The sequence below is a fragment of the Limulus polyphemus genome, unplaced genomic scaffold, assembly GCF_000517525.1.
Source record: "Limulus polyphemus unplaced genomic scaffold, Limulus_polyphemus-2.1.2 Scaffold775, whole genome shotgun sequence".
In the NCBI taxonomy this organism is placed as follows: Eukaryota; Metazoa; Arthropoda; class Merostomata; order Xiphosura; family Limulidae; genus Limulus; species Limulus polyphemus.
In genome coordinates this window covers 357160-380318 of record NW_013666385.1, presented here as the reverse complement: position 1 = coordinate 380318, position 23159 = coordinate 357160, and the positions used below count along the sequence as shown (strand labels likewise).

Below are 23159 nucleotides of genomic sequence, written 5' to 3'. Positions count from 1 at the left end.
TTTCTAGAATTTCCCAATCCATATGCCTGAAATTAAAATCACCCATAATTATGACTTCATTAACAGCTGAAATCTTAATCTCATTGTAAAGTTTCTCACTAATTTCATCAGTATCATTTGATGGTCTGTAACAAATTCCCACTAAAAGCCTTTTCCCTTTATATCCATTAATAGAAACCCAAATGAATCCAATCTCTTTGCTATTATCTTTGATAACTTTAACGGGATGTAACTCACATTTACATATAAAGCCACTCCTCCTCCCCTCTTTAATACTCTATCCATATTAACTAGCCTGTAACCCTGTATTTCAAAAAAAAATCAAAATCATCTATGTTTAACCATGTTTCAGTTATTCCCATTATATCAAAACCTCCATTACTACCAGTGCTATAAAGTAATCTATTTTATTTCTTATACTTCTAGCATTAAAAATAGTAACAATTAAGACTATCCTTATAACTACTTCATTTCCTACACTAAACCTTTCTCTTATTATTTTTGCATTCAGTTTTTCCTGGCCCTCACCACTGTCTAGCCCTAGTTTAAAACTTCCCTTACAGTTGAGTTAATAGCCTTAGCAAACAAGACAGCCCCTACTCTATTTAAATGTAAACCATCCATTGCAAAAAAGCTCTCTTCTCCCACTAAACTGATCCCACAAGTCCAACCAGCCAAACTGCTCATCCTTACATACTAAACTAAGCCTAGCATTTAGCCCTAATGACCTACTTATAACTTCATCCCCACAGTTAATTCTGGGCAGTATCAATGACAAAATTAAGTTATGGTCATTTTCTTTAAGTGCCTTTATCAACCCTTTATGCTTATTAATTAGCTCCTCTGACCTTCCTTTCCCTACATCATTAGCCCTACATGTACTATAAAAACTGCATCTTTACTAGCCCCTTTGTTATATAAAAACAAGAATGCTTGCCAAGTTTTATACAAAAAAAGATCTATCTACACATATTCTTTGTGAAAAGGGAACCTAAAAGCAAAAATATTAACATGAAATACAAGAAAAAGGAGAAGATTCTGAGCATAAATGATGTTTTTTTTTAAACACCAAACATTTACACGTGAAGATCTAAAATTTGTTTACCTTGTCCACTTGTGAAACTTCTGTTCCTCAACAGCTGAATTAAACAAGCTTGGTTTCATGGATTCCTCTTCCTTCTGTGGAACAAATACACTCTCTATTTTCTTACATGATACAGATTCACTTCTCTCTAGGGATCGAAGCTGAGTAGTTTGCTTAGATGTTTCTGTTTTATTTGAGGCTATAGATGCAACTTCTTCCTGGGAAATAACTTTATGATCAGTTATGAAACAATCAAAGTTTTGTTCAGGTACTTTTACTTGTTTTTGATCATTCCTGAATTCATTTTTAATATCTTTGTCTACTACTGATTCCTGTTCACTACTACTAGCACATGTTACTAAATTTTCACATCTCTGTTGAATACTTTTGGTATCAGTTACTGAGGTTTGACCATATAATAACACATTCTGGAGGCTACTTCTAGACACACCAACTGAGGTTTGACCAAATACTGACACATTCTTAATGCTACTGCTGGAAGTATCTACTAAGGTTTGACCAGATGGTGAAACATTCTGGAGGCTACTGCTAGAAATATCTGCTAATGTCTGACCAACTTGTGAAACTTTCTGGAAGTTATTGCTAGAGGTGTCTATTAAGGCTTGATCAACTAGAGATAATTTTTGAAGGTTACTGCTAGAAGTATCTACAAAAACTGGACCAGATAGTGACACATTCTGCAGGCTACTGTTTGTAGAATTTAGCAAGGGTTTACCAGATAGTGATACATCTTGATGATCCACTATATGAAACAAGAAACTGTCTGAAACACAAGAAGCCTGATTTAAGGAAGTTCCTGGTACAAAAAAAGTGTTTCCTAAGGTCTTAGGCTGTGCATTTTTGGAGTCTTGGGATCCAGAGTCACAGTTTGAATTAAGAGAGAGTGTCCTAGTGTCTGCACAAAATTCTTGAACCACAGGTAGACGTTCATTACATGTTTCACTAGCAGAAAAGCCAGGTGACATTTCATTTTCTGAACCTGGGGGTCTCAAGCTCAAAACCTACAGGAATATTAAAATTTAAGAAAATCTCTAAAAAGATTCCTAACATAAAGTATTAACGATTCATAGAAATGGTTGACACAGTAAATAAAACAAAATTAAGAAAAAACTGAAAAATAAGGCACAGTCTTTTTCAGGTGTCTGACAGAACTCTTCTTAAGACCATACACTATATCTCAAAGATGCTATATACTTCTTGAGTTTTAACTTTTCAACTGGCTTAAACATACATACCCTAAGATATTTTCCACAGCTTAATAGGCAACTTATAAACAATAATAAACAAGCATATACTAATTATAGACTTAAGTTTACAAATTATAAAGGTAGGGCTGGTGTGGATTACAAATTGGGGGACTTTTTTTTGTTTTTTTTGCAAGTGGAGCTAACGAGCAATATAAATGCATAATAAAGCCTGAAAGACCTAAAGGAATGTATCCCACCGCCAAACAAAATGATGGCTTCTGACAAAAGAATTTGTCCAGTTTAAGTGATACTCAAAAATTAAAGAATTGTTCACAAATACATGTATTTGTGAACCATAATCAAATAACATACTTAAAATTACAATATGGGACTGGCTCTGGCTATACTTATTTGTTACTGACAAACATGAAAAATCATGACAAAGATTGATCACTACTAAGGATAAAAATGTAAAAGTCAAATAAATAGCAAGACCACAAGAGTTCAAAACCAAGGCAGTATAGTCAGGAAGTAATATATTAACAGAATATGGCTAAAAAGCCAGTCCTATGGAAGGAAAATGGAATCTCAGAAGCTCATAAACAAGAGTCAAATGCAGTGATTCAAAAATGTATCAAGTTGTACATGATAATCGAAAACATATTCCTAACCAGCAGTTTTGAATTAAAAGTCAACCAAGTCAAGAGGGTCAACAAAACTATTATAGGTCTGATTCTTGAAAAAGATATATACAACCACAGTTTCAAACTATTCAAACAACAACTGAATTGTGGAAAATGAAGAAGATGAGGGAGGCAAAAAATAACTTAACTGTAAAGGGGACATATTCCAAAAAGAAGATCCCCATTTTTAGAAAAAATATACAACAGATGATAATTAAAGAAAACAGCCTCAACAGAACTTAAAGCACTTTCTGCAAAGACCTAAGGAAGATACATACATGTAAAATTTACAGTATCAAGACCAAATAGCTCACAGAGGAAAAGCAGCATTCCTGACTAGGCACTCTTGAGTGCAATCAGCAGCATACAAAAAAATCTTTTTCTACCATACCAAAATTGTAAGCAAACCAACATACATATATACTATGAAGCAAGCAAAGGGCATAAGACAAATTGAAAACATATCAAGTTCACACAATCTTAAATCACGACAAGCTGAAAACAAGAAACATTCTTATGACCCTTTTGGAGTCAAAGTTGAGTTTCAGCATAAAAAAAGGAAAATGATGGTATTTTGTTCTTTAGCAAAGCCAGTGAGAAAATCTACTTCCCAAAAGTCAACAGTTTGGTAACAGATAGTTTCAAACACCTCCTGTTCTGAGAGAGATCTCTCCTCAGGGCACACAGAGTGCAAGTTGCTTTTAACATTAACACTTCACTGGCAGTGTGCTATTTTAACAAAATCTCCTGCTTAGAAACACAGTCTAAAAGAGAGTTTTTTCAAAGACTTGATACTCTGGTCAACCTTTATGATTTGACATCTACTATGAACATACATCTCTAAACTTTTAAAATGCTCAAGTTGTTTTATTGGGTTGCAAAAAAAACAAACAATTAGTGAATGAGTGTTTGAAACATGAGAAGGATTTTCTTTAGATTATGTAGCTAATGCAAAATATCTTATTTTTGTATGTGATATTTGATGAATCTGCAGATTGAAAAAGTCATTGTGATATATTGTGAGAAACAATTAAAAATGCTTAACTTTGTTATAGATTCTAATTACAAATTTTTTGTTTTCCTACATTTTTGTAAATCTTTAAGAGTTTTTATACCATAGAACTGCAAATTTTATCTTTGGTTTGATTTAGAAAACAGCACATACAATTTCACTGTGTCTATAATCATTGGCATAAAATCATTTTTTTTTCACCACACCAAAACTGTAAGCAAGTCAGCGTTTTTAAAAATAGGCAATTACACCATGCCATGACAATTAAAGCTGTGAAACATTGACTGGTTAAATACATTAAAACTATACTTGTATTGAAGTTATAAAGTATAAATTAGCACTACTCTGTTTAAAACTATTTATTCTTCCCTTTTAGGGAATTTTAAGTGCTGTATGATGCTCAAAAAACTTCACAAAATTCTCAAATTCTGTTTTGATTCAGAGCATGCTAAAAACAATCTCATATCAAAATTTGTGACTTTTTTTCTATAAAATTAAGTAAATAAAACTTTTTTATTGAATCATTTTCAACCCTAAACTTCTCTTTTTAATTTTTTTTAAATATATAGAAGAATGACTAAGTTTATTATATGTAATTTTGTTTTCATTCAATGATGTAATTTTGTAGCATGGACATTGCTTAAACAGGTTTTTTTTCATTTAATCTTAAGGTAACATGTTGTACACTAATATATATATCTTAAAAGTGATTTTCAACTAATTCATTTACAAAAGAGAAATTTATAGTAAAGATATTTTTCCAAATTAATCTTTGTTATTAAAACTAACTCTATTATTTACTTTTGAAGTAATTTTACCTTTTTGATTATCACACTTTTGATAACATTTCATTTTAATAGTGCAATTTTGTAAATAATTATTAAAGATCCTAATACAATTCTTATTACTGTTTATTTTATTTATCTAATTTGTAAACTTCAAAATAAATGCTTCATCCTTTTCATCCAATAAAAACAGGTTTTTAACTAATTGTATTGTGATTGGAAAATGTATATTATAGTTATAAGATGTTCTATATGAAAAATTAAAACCATTAACATGTCAATTATAAGTGCTTAACCAAATGTATTTTTCTGTATTATTTGATTATCTATTTTACTTTATCTGATTTTCATAACATGAAAGGAATGTATAGTTACAAACTGATGACTGAGTTACAGTTTTAATGATAATCTTTATATCTTTATAACAGTTCAGCAAACAAGCTATTAAGACATTAATGAACTACTGTTCAAAATGTTTATTTTTTTACATGCATTATGCACCTTGATATATTTCATCATGAATTTCTCATATATAACCTTTAAATTTGTTTCAACAAAACCAGTGCCACTGGCCATTACTGATTATGTTTCATATTCATACATATGAATGTACTCTGAAAAAAATGTTAAACTTCATTTTCTCATTTCCAACTTGAGCCTCATATGCTAAAAACCTACAAAATGTATGAAGTTTTTAACCTGAACACAGTAGTCCTATGTTTGGTGGTCATTACTGTTGACTAACTACTTCTCTCTAGCCTATCAGTTTAAAATTAACTATGATTTTGCACAAGTACCCTTTATCTAGGTTTGTACAACAAATTTCTAAACAAAAAAAAGTTTGTAATGAGTTTATTGTTTCAATGATCTTTCTTAATACAATTTCTAGGTAACATATTTTTTCTGAATAAAATTTTTTAGTTGCATTAATTATTTACTTCACTACACACACACACAACTAAAATAGGAAATGCCTTCTCATAGCACTGCATTTACACAAGCAATTACATGCACTAATGGATTTAATAAATGTAATTGAATCAAGAAGTATCTTATTTCCATACAAAAAAGAAAAAATTTAATTCAAGTAAGTATCTTTGTCACTGTTCTCTACCTGATATATTTTTGTGATTTTATCAGTTGAGCTTTAAGAATTACATTTACTTTGAAAGAAATTATTTTTTGAAACCTGTATGGAATTTTCACACACTGCAATAGAACAAAATTGCAGCCAGATTAATATTCCACTGAAAAACTGTCTGATGTAGAACAATCATTATAAAACAAATACCAATCAAAGACAATTTTCTTCCAGCTCATAAAGAAATGTTTAAAACCATTCATATGTGCTTAATCAAAGATTCTACTGACAACTAAAAATTGCTTATCCTTTCAAACAAGGTTAGATTATTCACCTCCTCAGGTGTATTATAAAATGAGAAACACAGTAACTTTAAAGAATAAAGATACTCACATGATTATGTTTTTGTTTTGCAAGTTATCTAATTTTCTATCGTACATAATTTACAAGTGTTATGAATTAAGTGTGTAAGTATTACTTCAAGTGCAGGAGGCTTTCAAAGCCCAGGTGGATTTCACTTACAAATATTGGCAATGAGAAATAAGTAACTGAGATTAAAAATAATTTATTTTCTAGATACTTTTATTTACAGTTGATCATCTGCAATTCAAAAATGATGACAAATTTGCCACATGGCTGATATATTTTTTACCCTAGTGCTCAACCAGTATTTCATATGCTTAATTTGTATTTTTCCAACCATATCCTGCCTAATCCACCCCCATATATTATAACATATTTAGCTATTGCATAAATATTTTAACCCTTATTTTAAAGTTGTTTGTAAACTTCCTTTTTCCTATGCTCCAAACTGAAATCCTTGCTACTCTAGCTCTCGTCATTATGTAATTTATGTGTATCACTAATCCACTACTATTTTGAAAATAAAATCACAAATACTTAAAATGATTCACATTTTTTATCTCTTTCAAAACCAATTCCTTTTGATCCATTTTTCCTACTTTTCAGAAATAGTATCTTTTTTATTTTTAACATTTAGTGTAAATTCTTTTGTCTCTAAATGTAGTGCTTTATCCAGCAAGAAAAAGGGCAGGGAAAGATGGCACGTACGTGGCTTATTAACTTTAGGGCATGTGTCATACTTTACTTTATATGCATGCTTTTGAATAATATGTCAAAGTTAATTTCGTTATTTGCATAGAAATAAACATATGCTTTTCTAAGTAATAAAAATAAACATTTACAACTTTATTTTATTGTTGATAATTTTTTATTAATCAGCAAGTCATTATTCTGTCTGCCTGTATCCACTGAGTTTCTCCTATTCCTGCAGACAATTGTGGATAAATATTACGACAAACCCTTAGTCATTCTTTTCTTAACATCAGCTTCATTTGAGTTGGGTGCAGTGGTTTGATCTGACAATCATAGCCCTCTCATTTTCCAGTTGCTTTAACTTCCATTTAACAGACATGATGTCTACCAACACTTATGATTTTTATGAAACTAAGAAACAATACGATGTTGTCAATGCAAATTTCTATTATTACAATCAGCACGAGCTTCAACGTCTTGCACTCAGCACGTTGTATTGCAGATCTGGTCACAAGATGCTTCAGGGGATTTTACTTTTGATGCAATTGACATCTTTAGTTCTGCTTTCATGACATGTGACCACTTTCAAATTCCTTTTATAACCAGAAGATGACCTATGGAGGTCAAAATGTTGTTACTTCTTTCCTGCATTAAATAAAAGTTTTCTATACCCATATCAGCCATTTATTCTATGTATAAGCAACTTGTTCCTAACGGATTACAATTAAGGGATTAGAAAGGCAGCAAGGCACAGCAGTTGGTCAACGGATAGGTAAAAAAGGGCAGCAGGGCACCCCGCCCCACTATCACACTTTAGATGTAACTCTATAACTATAATTTCAGCTGCTTTATCATATCTTGAAATTCATCAATCACATTTGACACCAATACCATGTTGTCAACATATGCAAATTAATAAATTATCTTTCTTAATACAATATCTCCCATTTGGATTTTTTTAATTTGTTATTCCAAATCTGAATTATATATAAATAACAGCAGCCTTAATGGATATTCTTGTCTTACACTTCTGCTCATCCAAAACTATCTCAACGTATTTCCATTTACTAGTACTACATTAGTTGATTCCTTATAAATCAAATATACTGCATTAATCATTCTCCCTACTATTCTTGTTTTACTTATAGCATCAAGTAGTTTTTCTTGCTTTACTGAATTAAAAGTAGCTTTCAAAGGTGCAAACAAGTTTCCTCTGTTTTTCTATCAATGTAACTATTGTCTGTTGTCCTTCCCCCTTTCTTAAAACCAGTTTGACCTTCCAGAAGAATAATCATATCTTTAATTCAGTCACTTATTATATTGTTTTAATACTGCAGCATAAATTTTGTAATTTGAAATGAATAATAATATTCCTTGTTAATCATTTAAATCTGTTTTCTTCTTCTCTGAAAATTGGGTATTTTACCAAAATTCTCCTTTTTTTTGGGAAATTATCTTCTCTCCAAATGTTAAAATTTGTCTCAACTCTTCAATAATGCATTCTGTTGCCCATACTTTTTATCACTCTTTCACTTCCTTCTCCTTTATCTCCTTTCTTTGCACCTCTTCTGATACTTTCCAAACTTTCTCTTTCACTTCTCTATTTTTACAATCTTACAACATCCTTTTAAAATGTTCTCCTACTCCTCCATCTGTATCCTCTTATTTTGTGTGATAAAATTCCATAACTCTTTCTTCCATTTTAATCTTCTTTATTCTCTAATTTCCTTTTTCCCTTTTTTCTTGTGACACGGCTTCTTGAATTTTCTTTCACTTCTCTAAAATTTAATATTTCTCAATAATTTTTCCACCGACTTAGCTTCTCCTATTCTCTTTTAAAATGTTATTTTCCTTGGTATTTTTCTTGTCCTACCATTTAACATTTTTCTCTTTCCTTTTTATTTTTCTTCCACTCCTTGATGAATTCTTCATTTGATCACATTAGTTCTTCACCACAATTCTGTTATCTTGCCTTTTATCACTACCTCCTATTTTACATATTTCCTCAAAACATTAGTCCTTGAGATAAGTACAGCAAACTTTTCCAAATTCTGTGCCAAGCCTTTGCCATTTCTACAATAGAAAATCTTGAATTCTTTGATTGCCTTTTAAAAGGTAAATACAGGTTCTTTGTTTATTTTTATTAGGGTTGTTTTCAACATTAATGTTCTTACTTGCTGAAACATAAAGCAAGATAAATGCACTAAAACATTTAATGAAACTTAAATAACTTTTATTAATTCCAAAAACGTGGTTAGATGCCACTGTCAACAAAAATATAATAAGTAAAATAAATATGTAAATAAAGGCCAGTTTTGAATTTTTAATGCTGTAAAAAAAAAACTCTTTGAAGTTGGAAAGTGAGAAACTACACCTATAAACATTTATAGAAATATTTTACTTAACTATTTTGCAACAGATACCCCTTCAAACCCTTTTCTGTACAAGTCACTGTGTTATATTCAAAATTTAATTAAACAATTTTAATATCAATGTATGTGAATGAAATTAACATTATAACGTATGTTATGATTCGACGTTTTTATGTTATCTAAGTTTTTCAAGTCCTTTATTTAGAAAATTTTTAAAAAAAAACTACTTAAACTTAAGATGTATTGTCATGTGACAAACAAGCTATGAAAATTCTCTACTTTGGCTCTCTGTATCTTCAATAATACATGGAAATTGAGTAGAGGTATAATAATGCTTGGAGACGGCTTGAATGGGTCATGAAGAAAAACTTTAATATAAGTTGAACATAACAGCAAATGTACAACGTTTCGGCAAGGTTTTGTCATCATCAACATCAAAATTCTAAAAGCTGATACAGGCAACACCACTGTACATGATGGTGACAAAATTACAAATTTAACAAAAGGGAAATCTTTAATGATATTCTACAAAATGTTAAAAGGTATGTAATTTTTTTCTATTTCCTAATTTTAGTGATATGGTAGAGAAAATGAAAAATAAAATATAAACATTTACCTTAAAACTTTTGATATCCTTTTAGGAGGTTCTAGGGACTAAGCAAATGAAATATGAAAACTATAACATGAAGAAAAGTATTTTTATACTTGAAATGAAAATCATCTTCAATTTATGCCAAGTTTCTTATTTTATCAAACACTAAAGTCAATTTAGCATTTGGTAAAAATATGAAAACACTATGTAATCTGTCAAAAAAAAAGAAAAGAAAAAAAGACCACTAAAAATTTATCATGCTTTTGGAAACGATTAAGCCTTAATGCACAGACTGTTTGCAGCAATTTTCTCAAAAATATCACCAAGTTTGAGAAACTCAAGTCCTTGCCAGTAGATGTTAGCTTTGAAGTTGAGGGACCAGTTGAAAACTTCATGTGAGATAAAGCTTCCTGGCATCACTCCTATCATTTGAAATTTAAAAAGACAAAGCTTGATAGAGAAATCAACAAAAAGAAACGTCAGGTTGTGAAGAAAGTATGATATGATGCTCAATTGTGCATCTTCTGTGAAACCACAAGTGTCCACAAATTTTACAAATATGCAACAGAGAATGCAGACAGATGGCTGGTGATATACAGGACATAAAGCTACTGGCTAAGATATCTGGTGACGATTTAGTGGCTACTAAAGCCAAATATCATCATGAGTGTTTGACCAAGTACAGAAATAAATACCATTCCTATTTGAGGGTTCAATGACAAACAGGAACTTTGGATAAAGTGCTGATGTGGAAAAAGCAAAAGCCAGAACATTCATAGAACTGGTAACAAGATCTACAGTATGTATGAAGAATGCTTAAAGGTCCTTGGGCATGATATTTCTATCAATAAGTCCTGCCTTAAAGGAAACTTCTGACACATTTGCTTGAGCAAGGTTTTCAGGAACAAACTCCAAACTTGCATTTTCAGACGGTATTCAATAGTTCCTAAGGGATGCATTGCTGTTCCATGATTATGAAAAAAAAACAACTTTTCTCTTTGATAAAGTGGACTGTTATGATATAAAAGACTGTTTAGTGTAGGTATTATTAATTAATTATTTTGTGTTTTTTATAATAAGAGAGTTAAAAGCAGATAATTGTTGGAAGTTGTGTTTATAACTCATTGATGTTGAGACTATCAAATGTAGCGTGCAATACACTGATGTCGAGAATACAGAGATTTCTAGAAGGTGAGCAGACGATTAAGTGATAAACATATAAATAGCATGAAACAAGCAGAAATGGCAGACAAACAAAGCAAAGGAGAGACCAGAGAACGGGAAGTAGAAATGCAGCCAAAGAAAAGGTTAGAAAACGAAAGTTAACCATAGAGGAGTGGATAGCCTAATGGTTGATATGTTAAAGTGAGATTAAACATTTTCTGACATTTTAGGAGAATAATTTGTCTTATCAAAAAGTGTTCGAAAACAATTGAACCTGCCTGTGTGGACTTTGACAAAAACAGACCATCATTGGAAGTAGGTACTTGAAAGAATACTAGATATACAAATAACCTAATGAAATATGTTCATGACAATATCTGTTTCTTGTTCTAATCTTCTTGTACATAAGAAAAAGAACTTTTATATATTAATTTTTTTTTATTTTCCTAATTAAGTTTTGTAACTTTGGAGAAAAATGTCCCTCTTTGAATTGTTATCTTTTTAAATATTCAATATCTGTCAGCTGTTACCTGGGATACTAACTTAAATTCAGTTTCAATCTACTGTACCAATGCGTGAAAATTCCACATATGATGAAAAAAATATACTTGACATACATAAGTGTTCAGAACTATATATGTTGAATGAATACATCTTTTGGTATATGGTATTTTTAAACTGAACTGCACTTTATACTAAATTTGGGATACAAATGATCAGAGAAAATTAAATCAGTGTGAAATACCCACCACCAGCATGGCTACTCTTTAACTCTCTCAACACGGGCATTGGTCAATTTGACGTGACCTCTTTATACTCGTTTAAAGTCTTTATAAATTTAATACTTCTAACTATCAATATAGTGTGTTTATCTTCACAAAATTTGGCAGTCTTTCAAAAAAAAAAAAACATTTATTTTGTGAAGTATTTTTAATAAACTAAAATATAGATCTGTCCATGAACATCTATACTATTATTCTGCTTGTATGTGTGTATGACTGTTACGCTTTCTGACCAAGAACCTGCTGCATGTGTAGTTAGAACGTTTCTCTTAGAAAAACCGCGCATGCGCATTATTCACTTGACGACAAACAGTCTGCCTGCCCCAAAGCTCAGTGATCAAGTCGCTACAATTGCTGTATGAAACAAGTAACAACAAAAGGGAATGTAAATATACTTTACTAACCATTTTATACAACAGAATATTAAAAACTTATCAAAGTTTTTAAAAAAGGTTTGACATTATGTCGTAGAATAACATTATAAGTTTATTCATCGATAGTATTAAGTACGGTAAAATTTAGCTCTTTATCAAACTTAGGCCTAACATAAGTTAAAGTTTTATAAAGTACAGCCTATATACAAGTGGATTTACATATTTCATTGTCTACGATTACAATTTGTTTGTAGAAATTTTATACTTAAAGAAGTACTGTTACGATAAAGATACTAATTTGGCCGGAAATGTTTTGCGGGTCTCTGCTAGTATTGAGTATTTGTTTTGAATAATCCTAAAAAGATCCCTATTTTTACATTTTAGTTACTTTTATAATAACAAATAAAGAATAAACATGAAAAACAAGAAATAAGTTACATATGCAATCTTCTTTTTCCTTCATGTTGACTGTCAATGACACTTAACCATAATTTTTTTTATACTAATGATAGTAGTGCATAAATAATTGTTCTTTAATTAAACAATGCACCAAAAACCTTAGACTAATAACATGCAAAAAGCAGACAATTTCTCCTAACTCTCAAAATTTTTCTGGCTTTCTAATTATACAACAAGAGCCGTTACAAATTCATCCACCATCCAAGCTAGTCATTAACTTTTCAATGGTAATGAAGCTTGTACTCTGAGTGAAACTGATGCTTAGCTGTTCAAAACACAACATTATACAATATGTCATTTGATAGATGAAAACCTTGACTTTCTATTAGTTAAAGGTAATATATAATTAAATGTAAAAGAGAACTATTAACAAAGACTGAAAGAGAGGATGTGACAGGTAGGTGTGGCAGAATGGGTGTGATTTTCTATTTATAGGTTTGTAACCAAACAAAACTGAAGGCTATAAAAATTATGGTTCGTTTGAGCAGTGACAATTTTATAGGGAGTAATTAACGTTTAATTTCGTACTTGCTCAAGGGGTGGTGGATAAAATGGAGAAGACAAGATGCTTAGAGAAAATATGTCATCACACTAGGAGAAATTCAGGATTTTTTTAAATATTGCCTTGTAGAATTAGGAACTTAAACTTGTATACAATTAAAGTATGGGATATTAGCTAAGATTTTATGCTATAGTAAATGGTATAACAAACAAAAAGTAGGTTAAAAAATTTTTGAATGTAAGACAATAAACTTTCTGTCATGTGTAGTGAAGGATACCCGGGGCAAAAGGATTAAGTATCCATCATGTCTCTCAAACCATGGGCACAGTGGACGGAAGCACTGTCATTTTGGAAGTAGCTGTCCCCATCAAAGTAAATATGAAGTGTCACTGGATGCACTTAATCAGAAATGATGCTCCTGTAAGCTGTGGCATTCATTCTGCCTTCTAGAGGGATCAAGGGGCCCAGGATATGCCAGGAAAATATACCCCAAACCACGATTCTACCACCACCAGATGCTTGGACACTGGAACCACATAAAAGAGGCAAATTATTCTTGTGGCTTTTTTCAAACCTGTTCTTCTTCCACCTGTGCAAAAAAGGATAAAGCGTGATTCAATGGACCACATCACCTTTCAAGAGTTCTCATTAGTCCAATATCTATGCTTGCTACACTACTTAAGATGTTTTTTCTATACTGCCATTGTCCATTTGTTGTAGCATTCTTTGCAGTGTATGGCTGAGGATGGGTGTGGATTGCACTAAATTTCTTGTTAGTTCACATATAGTTTGATGACAGTTGTACTTTACCATTCTGTTTAGCTGCCTTTCTTATCTTTCTGCCAGTATGTATTTTTATTCAACATTCAGACATTTTATTAAACTTTTTTTCCATTGCTTACAAATTAAAATGACCGACGTCTTGGAGCAACCTACCAATGAACCTGTCTTGGCCATTGTGATACCTACTAAATGTGCATCCTCTATCATGTCTCTTTTGACTGCAAATGTACTTGTCCCAATCATTTATAGTGTTGCAGGGATCACCTGAACCATCATGTGATCAATCTATTTTGCATCTTCAGCTCAGGTCAGGCTCAAGTATGAAAGGGCACAAAGTTACTAATACAGTGGGCAATCAGTGTATATATCATCTTAGTGAAGTTGCTGAAGTTGGTACATTGTGATGAAATAACTTATAGTTAAACATTACTGCATTTATTTCATGAACTAAAATGACAAAGAACTACTACAAATTACAATCCACCTAAATCAAAAGTTAACATTTTCCTTCCCTAAATAAATAAATTTTCCTTCCTTTGTTAGATACTCACTTCCACACACACAGAATAGCTTTATCCCTATGAATCTGCATATGAGAGTTGCATGCCACTAGTCTTGAGCTAACTCCCACCTAAAAATCACATGTTTAACTTGAACTGCACTAACGCATGATAACAATGATAGCCCTCCACCAATAGGAGGGTGACACAACCTCCTTGCTCAGTAACATTTATAGATGAAACAAGAAAAGTGCACCAGAAGTAGAGAGGATATGTGGGAGGGTGTGCAGAGATATCTATTGAAAATACATTTTCAAATAAGGAAAATGTTCACTTCTGAGACAGTACCACACACCTCTTCACACAGAATGGATAGAATCCCACACTGAAATAGTAGAGGGACTGGTGAACTAAATAAATATAGATAAGCTTTCTTCAAAAAGTGTCCAAAGTGTCCACATTACACAGACAATGTCACCACCACTCTACTGTGGGGTACACAATCATTGAGGAACTCACTGAGATCCATCACCTCAGTAGATAGGAGCTGATAAGTGGCAAGGGTCTCCCATGCTCCACTTGAATAAAGGGGGGGGGATCCAGAGAAGTGCTCAGATCCCCACTAGACAGTGCAATGGGTGACCACAAAACCCTATTTTGAAAATCTGGCAATTGTGAGCCAAAGAATTGGACAGTCACTTCCCTGGTGCTAGTCTGGGCAAATGAACAAGTTTAATATCATCAGGATATTTCTAGTGGTCTTGAGGAACCACAGATCTTGACAGTGGGTACTGGTAGATCTTTCCATTGTCCCCCCCCCCCCCTGGTCTGATACAGATTTTGGGAAGGAAGCATACCCTGGGAGGCACCATCAGCTAGCTGGGGAGGTCCTATAAGAGGGAAGAGGGTGATGAAAAAAATTTATGTACCCTTCTTAAAAATGATGTGTAGATTGAAGAATAGCGACTGGAGGGAGTCAAAATCTTGCAGGAGACAAGACAGCCATATGATAAAAAGAATGGGAGACAATGTGTGCAGAATCATCCAAATGCCTGCCAGAAGGATCTCGTCCAAGGGTTGGCAAAAATGAGACGAAATGTGAAAAAGCCTGAAATCATCAATATTCCAGAAGACTTATCCAGTAAGGGTAGAAGGTTACAGGTCCCAAAAAGAGATCATATGTATGGATCTAAACGAGCAGTGGTGAGAGACAAAAGGGAGGGAAATAGGAGAGAATAAACTATCATCTTCCCAAGCAGCTAGACTTCGGAAGAAAGGTCTAGTCTGAGTAGAGGAGTAAATAAATATGGTGAAAGAGAGTGTGGGAATCATTGATGACGTATACATGCAAACAATGGGGAGCACAGGCAAAGAGGAGAAGGAAGTATGTCTTCAGATAAAAATGGTATAAAGAATAAGAAGTCAAAAACTCAAGCGGGGCACATGTGAGAACCACATTAAGGTCTCAGTCAGGCAGGAGAGCCGGACAAGACAGTTGGGGAAGAAGGAATGATTGGAACAAGGTGGAGAGGACATGGGAAGAAAACACCTGCAAGAAACAAGAAAGGCAAAATGTAGTTTACAGAGCTATAGTTGAGACTGATAATCCATGGTTGAACAACCATGTGAAAAAAGTTGAAAAGTGAGCCACAGTAGCACAGTCTGAAGGAATAGAGTAGCAGATGAACCAATGTTTGGTGTGAGAGGAATGGCAAAGGCATCAAAGAGGGGCATGCCCAACTGAGAGTAAACCCAATGAAAACCTGAGGGTGGAGAGACCAATTCATGCATAGAATCTGGTCCAGCTGAGAGAGGCAATCTGCTACCAGGTTCAAATCCCCTGGCACATGGCAAGCAATGTGATATGCTGGATGGGAATGTGCACAAAATAGCAGGTCCAATGTGCAAAAGCAAAGAGCCCTGGAATGGGTACCCCTGATAGTTGATATAAGAAAGGATCATGGAATTGCCAGAGTGGATCATGATCAACCGATCCGCAAGAAAAGGAAAGAAATGAGAATGTTCCCAATAAGAAGCTTAAATATGTTGATGTGGAATGAACAGTCCTTTGGATCCCATATGCTTGAACTCATATGGTCATTCAAAGATGAGCCCTAGCCCAGCATTTGTGAAAAAACATTTGGTTGGGAGCATTTCAAGAAAGGTTCCACTGATCCTATAATATATATTCTATTGGAAAAGGTGCATATGTGCATGACCTAAAGGAATGAGCAGTTTCAGGGAAGTTCAGGTCTCCAAAAGCTAAAGAATATGGAGTGCATGATGTAAATGAGAATTGCAAATCTTGGTAACAAGAAATTTCATTGCGTGCAGACAAAGTACTGAAGGCTGAGTTTGAATGATATGAGAGTTGAAGAACCAGTCCAGATGTACCAAATACTGAGGAGGCATGAGAAAACATTTGAATGTTTGACTAGCCAACCCAGCCAAGCAGCCTCCTGCAGAAGAATGTAGGTGTGAGAGAAGACCTTCCTAGAAGGATCAAGAAGAAATCAATCATTCACATAAACATTGAACCTCAGCCCTAATTTGTGAATGTTCTCATGACTCAATTGAAGATATAAGGAGCAGATGCAATGGCAAAAGGAAGAGCATGGAACTGGAAGACTCAATTCTGATGGATATCCACTGATTGGGACCACCATATGGAAAATAAACCCTCTATCCAGAACTGTGGGTTGAGAGACGACAGAATGATAACTGAATGTCATTCCCCAGTCTTATTTAGAACCACAAAGTGATGAGAGTAATATCCTGGAGTACAGGTAAATATCCTCTTACCTCTTAACCTTCTGACTACTGGAGCACTCTTTAAATTCCTCATGTCACAAAATGTTACTGTGTTATGTTCAAAATGTAATTAAACCACTTTATTATCAATGTATTTCAATGAAATTAGTATCAGAAAATATAATTGAAAGTTTTTTATTATTTAAGTTTTATTCCTTTATTTCAAAAGGAACATCGAAAACTCCTTCAGTTTCTTCTACTTCTATTCAGTTTAGTCTGAGTAACCCTACAACAGTCTATATGTGCTCAAATCTAAATCATGTGTTTCCAATTACACTCCAAGACTTTCAAAGAAGAAGTTGTAAATTTTTCTCTCCTCTAATAGTAGCCATGCCCACTTTCAAAGTAGAAAGGCTGTTGCTAAGAGATAGTTTTAATTTGAATGACATGCTTATAACCAATAGAAAGAGCTTTTTTTTAATTATAATTTCTCAAGGTTATCTTCAAACTGGCACAGAATGTGTGTTTATAAGCAAGTCTAACTTGCACTTTATATCATTGGACTGTCTTCCACTAGTACTTAAGTAATTTTTTCTCGCCTTATACAAATTAGTTTGATACACAATAATCCCTCGATAACTCGGAATATATGGGGCTAAAAAACATGCCGAGTTATCAAATCACAACTTTTTTGCCCCAAATAAACTACTATACACTACTGTTGTTCGAAAATAAATTAAATTAAAAAACATTTAAAATTAACACTTAACATTACTACAGGCCAAGAAAGATGATGATTCAAGCTTATGGTGCCATGTGGTAGGTGACAGAGGTGATTGAAGGAGGGCTTATCACACTTTGGTAAATACTGTACGCTACTTAACCCTATTACCACGGGTACCCTTTACTGCGCATGACACAAGGTTTTACTGAACTACTTTTTGTTTATGTTATATCAATTAGAATAGCATAAAATCTTAGCTAATTATTCATATCTTAATAGTATACAAGTTTTAAGTTCTTAATTCTACAAGGAAATATTTTTAAAAAACCTGAATTTCCACTATATATTACTTTGCACACAGACTATTCAAAACAAATACTCAATATATTCATGGTCATATCTTTATCTTATTTTATTTCATTAAGAATACTTCACTATGAAATATGACTTTTTGTATGTGAAGGACTTGTAATATTAACTGAAAGTCTTACACATTTTGTGAAGATATACCTAATATATTGAGAGTTATAAGTATTAAATTTATAAAGACTTTAAATGAGTACAAAAGGTCACGTGAGTCAGTCAAATTGACTGACCCTGTGTTGAAAGAGTTAAACACTACTTTATCAATTAAAAATTATATACATTTTGAATGGTCACTTAAACAATAAATCATTCACTTATATATTAAAGATCATTTGACTACACTTAATTATTAACTGTCTGAAAACATCAACTGTCATGGGGGTTCTGGGGTAATGTGAAGGAAGCTGGCACTACTGGAATTGGTGTCTGAGGCAGAGTATCCAGATGCTGCAGGCAAACCTATGGAGTCTTCACTACTGGTGGAAAGAAGACTTCATCTGGGTGTTTTTGACAGGTTTAAAAATGTCAGATATTTTCCCCTGTTTGTAACTGCTGTGCTGACGCTTGATGACATCTGCTCTGATATCTCTCAAAGCTGCATAGTGTTGTTCTAAATCAGGTAACTGCTCAACTGCCTCCAGTTGCATGGGAGAATTTGTAAGGACTCTTCTTGCATAGTTAGAAAATCTGAATATTTTTCAGGGATTCTGAGTTATCAAGGGATTACTGTACAGTTAAATTGCATTTAGGTTTTACTTTTATATTATATTTTACTTAATTATGTATTATTTGTATTTTAAAATTCATATTTGAAAGGTTTAATAATTTCTATAACATAACCAAAACTTTGCCTTTCTCCACAAGGCTTAAATTTCTAAGCAAGTACAAAAACATTTGGCCATGGGCTAAAGTGTCTCTGCCGATGATTATGTTATATCACCTGTAGGGACCTACTGACATGTGTTGACATAAATAATCAATGATCAAGAACAGAAAATAAAATATAAAATAAATTACAAGTGAAAAAGGTAAAGACATGAAATTACACATATGGTCAAAGTAGATATTCTAAGATTATTCAACAAAGAGATAAAAGATATGTATATATTTCCATTTCTTAATTTTAAATATTTCATAACACTGTACATTGGCAATAATACCTAGAATTAGTGATATGGTAGAGAAAATGGAAAATAAAATATAAACATTTACCTTAAAAAACTTTTAATTTTCATTTAGGAGGTTCTAGAGATTATGCAAATGAAATGTGAGACAGTAAGATAAAATATAGTATTTTTATACTTAACATGAAAATCACCTTGCAAGTGAACTATTCTGAGTCCGAGTGCAAATAAATACATTAGATAAAAATTTTTTAGTAGCAATAGCAGATAAAATCGAAATTAGATAATTTATTTTTATGATACTACATACTTTTAAGAAAGTTCTTGCGAAATTTCAAACAATTTCATAAACTAGTTATATTTTTGGAATGAAATACAATGAGAGCAACATTACCCACTTACAATGTAAGTAGCTGGTAGATATGGGGTTAATGGTGTTTTTGGCCAAGAGATCTGGAGACTACATCCTGAAGATAAAAGGGGATGAAGAGAGGAGAAAAAGAAATGGAAGGAAGAGAAGAGAAGTGGAGAAATGCGGTATTGGTGAAAACCTGAACATCTATCTGTTAGTCAAAAACAGATACCAAAGATTGGCAAAGTAAGACAGATGAGCACATACTAGACCAGCCTAATAGGATAGTCATTAATCAGATAAGTAATAGCCATGGCACTGGGAAGTAGGAGGACAGAGGGAAGAAGATCCAGAAGATGGAATTGGAAGGAAACAGATGGATTAAGCAGACCTAGGAAAAGTAGTAGAAGGGCATTGTTCAGAAAGATGAGAAACCAAAGAAGGTAATGAGGACTAATTCCAGGCAACCTTGCTCCAGGTCTCCAGGGAGTCGGGAACACCTGTGAAGACCTCCAGGTAAAAAAAACGAGACTGACAAAGATCACAGAGATAAGCGTGAGGCAGGCAAACATTAGTGGAGAGCATCCCAGCCAAAAAACAGAAGAACCAAGTAAGGAGGAATAGAGCAAGTACTAGTGCAGGCAAAAGTGGTGAAAATGAGAGAACTCTTCTGGAACATGTTGAAGTACCTTAGGAATAAGGTGAGAAGATGTGAAGTGATGTAAGAGGATGGTAAGAAAGAAATGAAGGCATTAAAAGTGGGCATGAGAAATTGAAGTAGAAGCAAGCAAGTAAAAGTGATTCCAAAGAATAGAAATCAAGGATAAAAAATTAAGAATGGCTATAAGCCAGGATAAAAGAGTCAAATAGGTGAGGAGAGTGAGACAAGTGCCAGTGTGCATTTTTTCAATGAGTCTGCATGAACCTTAATATCAGCCAAAGGAGGGATAACAAATTAAGTTTGAAAATGGCTTTTGTGTAGTAAAGAACAGGAACAATCAAAAGACACTAGAGAAAAAGATTGGAAGGATGAGAATTTCTTCCACAGATAAAGCAATACTTAGAGCAAAGCCAGGCAGAGGAGGGAGGCTAATCAAAATTAATGTTATCCTAGTCACATTCAAACTAAGGACAAAGAACATCAGTCAAATGGATGGGAAGAGGAGGTCCAGTGAACATGAGAGAACCCATAACATGTTGAACAATGGCTCTCACATTCTCCACAAATAATGAGCCCCTATGAGACATAGGTTAACTATTACAAATTTCATGTAATCAACACTTTTGATACAGGCATCTTTTTCTCTGTATATCACAAGATTTTAGTGAGTTACATTCAAAATTTAATCAAACTACTTTCTTCTTATGGTATACCAATAAATTTGGCATAAAAACGTAGCTAATAAGTCAAATTTTAACTTTATATCATTTTTAAGTTCTTAATTTTATACATTAATATTGAAAAAAATCCCCAATTCCCCTGCTGTGAGAATTGGTATCCCCTCTTCTCTAATTTATTAACCACACCTCCAAGAAGTACAAAATTTAACATAAATTACCCATTATAAAATCAACATCACTCAGATAAACCATATAGTTTATAACCTTCAATCTTATTTGGTTACAGAGCCATAAAATAACAAATTACCCCTACTGCCACATCCTCTCTTTTAGAAATTGTTAATAGATCTCTCTGACATTTCACTCTCTCATTACGGGCACAGTCCCAGGGTCTGACATCGTAACCATTTTGTGCTTGTTATACTTTTCATGCTATAACTTTTAATATAGTTAGCATATCCTCATGAAATTTTGCAGATTATCAGTATATCTTACAAGTATTTCATACGCAAGATATCAGATTTTTATATCAAGTTTTGAGATTTTTTACGTAATGTTTTTCTTTTTTATTATTGACTATCCAACATGCACAGTAATTTTGATTTTAAGATTAAAATACTTTTATGGATCAGAAAATTTTCAAATTTCACATGCGAAATCTTTATAATCTTCAGATAATCATCAAAAGTTTTTCAAGTAATGTTTTTTTCATGCATATGCATCTTTTCAAATATTGACTGTTCAACATGCACAATAATTTTTATTTTAAGATTAAAATACTTTTATACATTAGAAAATTTTCGAATTTCACATGCAAAATCTTTATATCCTCTAGATAATTATAAAACGTTTTTAAGAAAAAACTTCATATTTTATCTTTTATTTTCACTATTGCAACTCTGTATAGGTTAGGTTGATTTGAATGATCTCATAATCACCATGAAAAATTAGGAAATAAATATAAAAATATGCTTTTTTCATTCTAGAATGAATTATAATAGAAAAAACACAAATGTTTAGTCTATATAGCTTAAATGTCATAATATTATACATTTATATATATTTATTACATTGACCTTTTCAGCCATGCCTGACTAATATTACAGAAGTTCCAATGATGTGGCATATGTGCACATATGTTACCATATCCAAGAATGTAAGACTGGCCTTTACAAAGTGACCTGTCTAAGCTGTTTTAGTGAACTAATATTTTGTAAAAAACAATTACAACTCAGTTATAATACATTATATATGTATGTACATCATTATTATTATTTACATATAACTTTTAAAATTATTTTTCTTAAACATAGAACAGTAAATAAAGAAGAATAGCAAACAATTATCTCTTCTAGTTACAAATTATGTACTCCTTTGGTGCTTGCCATAGGCTGCTAAGCCTTATCAAGTTTTGCTCATGGAGGATGTGAAATAAGCAAAAATCATAAATTACTACATCAATACCATGAAATTCTACTATAATTTATCAAGTTTAGTAACTAAGCTGTATTTGGGTCTAAAAAAAATAAGAAATTTTGAGCTCACTAAAGTCTTACCTTACCACTTGGACACTTGTATAAAAAGAAAGATTTCTGTAAACGTATATTTCAAAAAAGTCTCAAAAAGCCACTAGGGGACATTCTGAGCTTTCGCTTTGGTTATTCACATGTCATAGACAGAAGCAAGTGTACCTAAACAAGTGAGTCTGTAAATGTAGTGATATCTCAGCAAATGGAAAAGACAGGATGTTCATATTTTATATTTTAGCTTGTCAATATATGTAATTTGAGATCCTAATTCGTTAGAAACAATAAACTTTGTATTTGGACATCACAAACATCTAAGTTGAACCAATGCTACATTCAACATACCACATGACACAAAAATCGATATTTGGATGTTTTTTTTTAATTTACTTTTAAATTAAGAAATTAATTAATTTTCAATATTATTATTTTAATTTAAATCTACAGTTTAATAACAAACTAACTGACATAAATTCACAAAATAGTAGTTGAATAAAATTTTGAATTCAAGTCAACAAACACAATGACAAGGCCTTTG

General features: G+C 32.4%; 1 protein-coding gene across 1 annotated transcript in view; it reads right to left on the bottom strand.

The window, feature by feature from the left end:
* Positions 1-23159, bottom strand: part of LOC106460462 (GON-4-like protein) — a 211856-nt gene that overhangs the window by 29838 nt on the left and 158859 nt on the right. Inside the window, exon 22 of the mRNA XM_013920158.2 lies at positions 1106-2106. Within this exon, the coding sequence (XP_013775612.2) occupies positions 1106-2106 (1001 nt within the window). The remainder of the gene's footprint in view (positions 1-1105; positions 2107-23159) is intronic.